General features: G+C 39.8%; 1 protein-coding gene across 1 annotated transcript in view; it reads right to left on the minus strand.

Moving 5' to 3' along the window:
- Positions 1-367: 367 nt before the first annotated feature.
- The window catches only part of LOC104411276 (prolyl 4-hydroxylase subunit alpha-1), a gene marked incomplete at its 3' end in the record, with an annotated part of 14,708 nt that continues 6,589 nt past the window's right edge, over positions 368-8,486 (minus strand). The window contains exons 5-8 of the mRNA XM_010021659.1: positions 6,445-6,684; positions 5,107-5,297; positions 4,400-4,576; positions 368-438 (exon numbers count right to left, since the gene is read on the minus strand). Of these exons, the coding sequence (XP_010019961.1) occupies positions 368-438; positions 4,400-4,576; positions 5,107-5,297; positions 6,445-6,684 (679 nt within the window). The remainder of the gene's footprint in view (positions 439-4,399; positions 4,577-5,106; positions 5,298-6,444; positions 6,685-8,486) is intronic.

Raw genomic sequence — 8,486 nt, forward strand, 5'->3', positions numbered from 1 at the left:
AGGGGTGAGCTATCCAGGCGGCCTTTTCCACTGTTTGTTAGTGTAAGCAGAAGCCCATGTAAGCAGAACCACGTGCTGCACTAACATTTTAGTACATTAGTTACACTAGACAAGCCATGCTAAGCAGAAAAGGGCACTTCCATCTTGGCTACCACTAACATTTAGAATTACTTTCTATTTCAGCAGACTGCTTGCTTTGTTATATGAGAGCTTAGTTTGCTTTAGGCTATTCTCTTTCTTCTAGAGAGACTGAGAATAGAACAGTTATGCAAAAATCCTTATTTGCCCGACATTTAGAGATCAAGCAGTACAGTCCCAGAACAGACTTCCTCGGAGTGAGTATACCTTTGGAAGACGTTCCCCTTACCTCTTAGAGACTCTGTAATGTGCTGTGGTCAGTTTCCCAGTCTCAGGGTCATGAACAGTAGCACGGCTCAGCTACAAAAAGAGAAAGGACAAGGGCTTACCCACCTAGTAGGCTGCTTTTTTTGCCAAGCCACAGGTGTTTGAAAGGGTTCCGATTGGTCTGGATGGTATGCAATGCTCTTAAATTAGCAATGTTAGAAGGGCAACAGAAGCTGTAGCTGCCATGTCCAAATCAAAACAAATTGGTTGGAAAAATTTGGTTAGATTGTCCTTTCACTTTTTTCCTCCCTTTTTATTTTTTCCTTTTTTTTTTTTGTTTGTTTTCAACTAGAGACTTTCTGCAAGTAATTTATGGTGCTGAGTTTCACAGACAATTCCTCTTCACCAGAAGTTTAACTCCTTCCAGAATTTTGATTTAATGCTGATGGAATGTGTGGCCAATCTTTAATCACCACTATTAAAAATGGGGAGGGGAAGGGGTGCCGAGAGGGAGAAAGGATGGGTGGGGGGCAAATGTCTTCTTTTAGAGCAAGCCAATTTTGGAAAATGTTGGCTAAAAATCAAGACTCATAGTACTTAACAGACAGGCTGGAAATAACCAGGAGCTGAGTGAAAACAAGCTTGTGTTCTGCCAGATTTGCATCAGGCAGGAGGTAAAAGAGCCCAGACAGGAGCACAGGATTATCTCTGACAATGAAATGCTGCTGTGTGACTAATGAACCACTGTTTTGATTGCCACCCTAGCTGTTGTGCACAGTAAGGCCTCAAAGCACACCTTACACCCGTACAGACACTTTAAGTGGTCAGCTAGATTTTACAAGGAAAGGGAGAAAAAATTTTGATTGGCGAGAAAAGCAAGGGGAAGGGAATATTAAAAAAAAACAAAACCAAAACCCCACAAAAACCAAAACCAAACAAAACCAATCAAAACCTGTATTCTGCTGAAGGTTTTGTAGCATCATGTACTTTTTAATACTGATTGTAGAGACCTGCTTCTTGTACAGATCATCATTTGAGAACATGCACCGAGAAGGTGACCAAGAAAAAGAAGAAATCAAAATACGCTCCCAGAACTTCTAGCTGAAGGAAAAGACTGAGAAACTCAGCAGGACCAGCCTGTTACAAATCTGCATGTAATAAAGTGGTGGACCTCAAAGCCAAAGTTGTCTTTTTAGACCACCTCTTTTTTCCCCATAATGAGCAGAATCTACTCACTCATTACAGGCCCAAAACATCTGGCAGAGCTCTCTTACCTTTTGCTAATTCTGTAATGTGCCGTCTCCAAGGCTCCTGTTATGGGGTTTGAAATGGTGGCTCGCCTCAGCTGTGAAGCGAACCATCAGAATAGTTGCATTACAAAGCACATACTGCATCACAGCAATCCGACCATTCAGAAGCCTAAGGGGAAATGTCACGCAAGCCGCCACACAAGTCACCCAGTCACCTTTTGCAGTGGGTTTTCTTTTATGGAAGGGGTGGAAATTCATGCCCCAGTGATGGGGAAGGAGGGAGGATCTCCAGCTTTACTAAAAGAGAGGTGTGTTTTGTTTGGTTTATTTTTTCTTTTAAACAGAGCATTAGAGAATATCAAGTTTTCTGGAAGTGATGTTTCCATTTCTGTAGCAAGAAGAACAGTCGCCTGAATAAAGTAAACTAGAAGCTTTCATTTCCTTCATATTGCTGGAAGTGGTACAATATTATGGCATGTGTACAATTGGGCCTTTGTTAGCACTCTGTCTTGCACATGTAAGATGAGTTTTACAGTTAAATTGAATCCAGGCAACACTGTGATCTTGTATAAGCGAAAGATGAACCTTTTTTAGTCTTTCTACACCAAAAGCAGCACTGAACTCCTTTAACACTAGCTGCTAACATAAAGTAATGGCTTAGTGCATAGACGCATTTACATTGTATTCCTAAGTTAGAGGGAGCGAGAACTCTCGGTTCAAGGCCCTCCTTTCCCAGTGCTGCATTGACTTGACACCATCCCACCTACATAACACTCTGATTCAGAACCTTATGTGTGACTTTTAACTTGGTTCATATAGTATCAGACACTCTCTGTCATTCGTAACTGGAAGGGTTCAGCTGCGGAGCCCAAATTTTGGAAGAGACACAAAATGGCATACCAAGTCCCAAATAATTAAAAGTATATCTAGAAGTTAAAATACAGGAAATAAATCAAGGCTTCTCCATGCCTACTAACAAGAAAAGGTACTGGGAACTTTTAATATAGAATCACAGATTGGTCTGGGTTGGAAAGGACCTTTAAAGACCATCTAGTTCCAACCCCCTGCCATGCGCAGGGACATGTCCCACTAGACAAGGTTGCTCAACCTGCTGTCTCTCCTCTCATCCCATGCAGACATATGTAAGAATCAAATCTCCAGTGAGACTCCCAAAGCTGAATAATAAGGCTTCATCCTGCCAGCTTATGCCACCAGCATAGCAGAAGGCTGGGCACAGATCAGACAGCACTGTCTTCTGAGAGGCAGCAATGGTAACATCCTTCGCATTGGGAATAAGATGACCTTTTGGTCTCAAAAAACACAGTTCTCTTGCTACACTTGTTACTGAGCTTTGCAAGGCCTCAGCCATAGAAAATAAGTGGAACACTAACTGCATGCAGACGCTTCTACATTAATGAACTATGAATCTCCACATCTTTACCATGAGCCAAATATTTTTCAGGAAAATAATTATCTCAGCAAGTTCAGAAGTTAAACCCACCAAATTCACAGGTTTTTATTTTCAATGCTAAGACTTATTTCTACTCCACAAAGCAGTGATTCGGTCATATTCCACAGATGTAATGCCAGAGCTTTTGCAGCTCTGACAGGAGATCAGGAAGAGATGTTTTACAGGTATCTGGAGAGAACTGCTTGTACTTCTTGCTTATAGTTAAGAATGTTACCTCAGAAATACAATGCATCAGCCTTTAGGAAGCTTGAAAATCACCTTCAGGCTACCTAGTACTCAGTGAAGTGACCAAGGACAGCCTCATCTTTGATGCGCTCATGTACAACCAACAACTGGTTTACTTTGCTGCAGAACAAGCTAAGAATTTGTCCCGTACTTAATGCACTTATCCCCTTAATCTCCATTTGCCCAGCTCTCTCTAGCCAAAAAGCGATTTAGGCTAAAAACAAATAAAAGCCCAGGAAAAAAGTATTTCTACAAGTTTCATCCTTATTTTAGAAGGCACTGGTAATGGATCGAAAAAATAAATTCAACTAACTACATTTTTAACACACATCTTGAGATGCGGAGTCACACCAACTGGATACAGACGGCAACTCCATCAGTTTGCTGTTTGTCTTGGACACTCCTGTTTACTCTTGACAGTTGAGCTGCCCTGGTTTATTCTGCATTCAGAAGTAAGAACCTTGGGATCCAGTTTCTCAAATAGAATTTGATGGGCTGGCATTGCAATGAAGCAGCTGAGTGCGACTGACTAAGTACTACCCTCTGGAAGCTCTTTCATCTGCAGTCAACTTCAAAGCCTGGGAGACAGAAGTCAGTTTTATACCAAACAGAAGATACAACCATTCATTCTTCTCTATACAATAATGTGGCATTCCGGGACCAAAGGAATGGCTGCCCTTCCCTCGACAGCACTCTTCTCCAAGTCACAACTTCGGCAAATACAGATTTAACAAAAAACAAAAAACAGCAAACCAAACAAAAATCAGATGACAGGTATACTTCAAGGCAACCTAGCTGCAGTGCTTTTGTTTTCTGCTGTAGAACGTTCTCCTCCTTATCTGAAAGAGCACACATTGAAATTGTGTCTGCTGGAAGAGTCTGACAATCCTGTGCTGCTGTTACCTGCTGTCTTAATTACTCAATTTCCAACTTCCCCACTGTCTCCTTCAAAGAATGTGTCACCAAGAGCTACAAGGTGAGAAAAGCAATGTGTGAGCACACTGCACACACATCTAAATTCAAGAGGAGACAGAATCACACACACTTACATAGAAAATTACACAGGAAATTTAAGATTTCAAAAGGCAAAGAAGTGTAAAGCATTTACCCTTGGCTTTGCCAGTTCCTTCACAGTTTCGATCTCTTCATCAGAGATGATGTCAAGGAAGCGAACAATTCGAGGTTTGTCCCACTCATCTTCCTGTTTGACAGGGCCCAGAATGTATCTAGGATTCCTGTTTCCATCATAGTAGCGGCAGAAGAGTCTTTTTTGTCTCCGAGGAGTCTAAAAGCAAGATGAAACAAGACCATCAGAGAACTTCCATATAACATTAATACCTCTAAGAAACAGAAGATGTCCTGATAACAAGAGACAAGAACAATTCACTTTTCCTACCTTAATGTTGATCTTAAAGAGATGCTTTAAGTTTGAGGAAGTAGTACTTTCAGCACATTAATGTTACTCTACAATACTGCAATGAGTAGTACTTTACACAGTCCTATTAAAGATGTTTCTTTTTGCTAGAACACCACACTCATTCAATTCCACATGTAAATGTAGACTTCCAGCATCCTTATTTAATTAATTACAATTATGTAGTGCATCCAAGTTAGCCAGCAGTGCCTGTGGCAATATTAATTTTTGTCTACTGAACAGAATGAACAGGGAAGAAATCCAACACACACTAATCCTCAGTTATATACACTCAGCCAACTGCTATAACAACTTCCTTGCTTTCATGCCACATACAAATTCTTGACATTGTTTGGTTACAGTTGGTTTCATACATTTGGAAACAGTCTACTCCACTTTACCATTTTGAGACCCTCCCCACGGCACAGCATTTCGTACTTCCTTCTCTCAGGCAGGTAATCCTTTTTCTTAACCTCAGTTTCCTTCTCCATCTGTTCTTCTGAATTTGTACTGGACTTATTTGCTTCCTTTTCTTTTGCCATTATATATTCAAAATATTTCATGTTCCCATTTGCTCTCTGATGTTCAGGATCTATTGACAAAGAAACAGACAAATATCACTGGCAAGTTTCCAACTTGAAGAAGTATCCAGAAGAGGCTTTTTACAAAAAGAAAGCAGATGCACACTACTGCTTCTCAAATGGAAATCATAAACATCTACTTTGGTTTGAGAGCATTCACAGGATAGCTAAAACACTGAGCTAAGCTGGAAGCAATGCTAGCCTGCAGCACAAAATGAGCTTTCTGAGCTAAACGCAACACATTCACAGTTCAGAAACTGCCTACTGCAAGGTCAGGATCCTCAGCGAACACAGGGGTCCAAACACTAAGAAAAAGGGTTCGGCCACTCCCACCAATCTCACCAGCGAGGGACAGACAAGAGAACAGGACAGCAAAAAAGCTGGGACAGCATGACTAAAAACTTCCCTGATGAGAATTAAGTTTCTGGTGATGAAGCTTTTAAGAACAACTAAACTTAGAGAATTAGCTTCATTTCATTAATAAATGGTTCTCACTAGCCTCTGCTATAATAAGTTTTGTTCTGAACTTCCCACACCATCCTTTAAACAGTCAACTGGAGTACTTAGAAAAACATAAATGCTTTTCATAGTTCAAAACCCAGAATCTCAACTTGCTGTATTGCGTTCTGTATTTCTTATTTTCCCAAGCTTTTCATCTCAAGTATGCCTAATTCGCATTTAAATAATCTGCAGAGATCTTTGTAACACCAATTTAGTTCCAATTTCATTAATTCTGTTCTTACCTGTACCTAAGGGGAAGTAATGTCAACATCAGAAAGTAAGATACAGTAAGAGAACCAAATTTCAGGCAGTAGTGACTAAGACAGTTAAGTGGTTAGAAGTCAAAAGTGAAAGAAGGCAGAAAATATTTCAATAAAAAGGAGTGATCCTTAAGCAATGCACTTTCTGACATAGTAGAGACTGTAACTGTCCATCTAAAAATACAGTAGCAAAATATGATTTATGGTAACACAAGTCTTATTTTACTGAAAACTACACATCAAGATGTTAATGGTAATGTCAGTAATAATCCATTTAAAAAACCCACATACAAGTCAGAATACAGGCAAGACCACACTCATCAGTACAAAACCATAACTAGCACCTGCTCAAACACAGAGCTGTATCGTGGTGGTGAGCTGCAGACCTTTTACATACCCAGTTCCAGAAGGCGTCTGGTGAGCATCATGGCTTTGCTCAGATCCCCCTGCTGATAAACAGCATAACTCAGGTAGTCCAGAATGTAGACTTTATCTGCAGAAGACACTTCTCCTTCATCCAGCTGTTTCAGAGCTTGTTCCATCCACAGCTCAGTGTGGTAGTAATCAGCTTCAGTATAGGCAATCTTTCCCAGCTCAAAGCAATCTTCAGCTGTTAAAAAGGACTTGTGCTTCACACCTGTATTTAAAACAGAACAAACTATTTACACAAATTCCAAACCAGTCTTCAGAGTAACATTCAGTTATTTCTTATTCTTTACAGCACAGTTTATTTCTGTTCTTCAACATCTCTCTTCTGTGGTGGCTATTTATTGAAGACTCAGTTTAAACACCTAAAGCGTGTAAACACTTGGCAGAACACAGAAGCGATTAGATGCAGTTTTCCATTGCCAGAATGCCAGCAACTGGCTAAATGTCTTTACTATTAGTGAAAAATTATGTAAGATAACCCTTCCTTCTTCAGGACACCAAACACTTCAAGCAACAGCAATAATAAGCCAATTACAAAGCTTCAGAAATCTGTTTTCAAAGACTTTGCATTATCACTTTCAAAATGTTACTGAAGCACATCTTGTTAGCAACAACTTAGTGGGGAAGGAAAAAGAAAACATCACTCAGTAAATTCCCAGCTGCTCAAGATTTTTGGAGTCAGTCATTTTTAGAAACATTTGAAGAGACCTCTGAAAGATTAAAGCACCAGTGAGCAAATTACAGATTCCTATTTTTGCCACTGTAAATTAAGGCCCAATGAAAACCCAAATTTAATTTTGCAAAAAGGAAATACGATTTGCTGGTTTTACAGCTAAAATTACATTCATGATTACATCTTAATACATCTTGAATTTCTAATAGCAGCTCCCACAGTTGCATTCAAACAAGAAAATTCTTCTGTTGAACACATGCCTTAAGAGATTAAATAGCTGAAGAGACAGCCCATGAAATGCAGTATCCCACAGAACAACTTTGGATTTGCTAATTAAACACCTTGTGGCCCATCCTGTGATGGCCACTGGTTTCAGTTTTCTAAGCCCAAAGCTGCAAACTCTAAAATAACACAGAGATTAGGGAACTGGGTGTGGTGGTGGTGGAGTGCTCTCAGAGAGATCCTCCTGAATGAGTAACAGTTTGCAGGGCCATAGCTGGTACATGTAGAAGCAACACAACATCCACACATGAAAAGACAACTCTTACAATGGTGCTTAAGACATCATCAAATATGGTTGATAGCTAATATAAAGAAACAGCACACCCTGTAATGCAAGAAAGAGGACTAATAAGCCATATGATAGTAGTTAAGATAGTAGCTGAGATTCAAAACTTGGCAACCTGGCAAAAATTCCCTGGGAAGAAAAACAAGGAGCACAGATGACTTCATGGGATGTTCGTCTCTGGAGCTCTGGAAAGACTAACCTATTCCTTTTTACACTCTAGAACTTTAAGGTTCTACTATTACACTTTATTTCATACGGTCTAAACAGTTTATTGCCTCAAAAGAAGCAATAAGCTACAGTCCACCCAAAGCACTTCATCTTGTATTTTTGTGCTGTTTTAAGAAACCAGTAACAAACTGCTTATTGTGTTAGAATGAATCTGTATGTCTTTGAGACTGTCTTGAACTAAACCCAAAAGCAAAGTTATAAGTCATAACATATAAAGCAATTTCCCCTTAATTTTATTAGGCATCTGACCACAATGAGTGCTTGCAAAAACACAGACGGATTGTACAGAGTTGATTTTTTGCCAGTTGGCACAGCACTATTTTTAAGCAGGGGAAACAAGGAAAACACAGCATAGAGTTTTCTAACAAGAAAGAAGCATGTTTTCTTTTGCATACAAACCCAATAAAGATTTACTCAGGTAATGCGACATAAGCTCAAGTCTGTATGTGCTGTCTTTTGTTTTTCAGTTTATACACTTCATGAAGTTTAAGCTCAAAGAAACTTCTGTCACTCTGACAGGTCCATCTCACCAGAGGGAAAG

This window comes from Nestor notabilis, unplaced genomic scaffold (genome assembly GCF_000696875.1).
Source record: "Nestor notabilis isolate BGI_N333 unplaced genomic scaffold, ASM69687v1 scaffold36339, whole genome shotgun sequence".
Lineage (NCBI taxonomy): Eukaryota > Metazoa > Chordata > Aves > Psittaciformes > Psittacidae > Nestor > Nestor notabilis.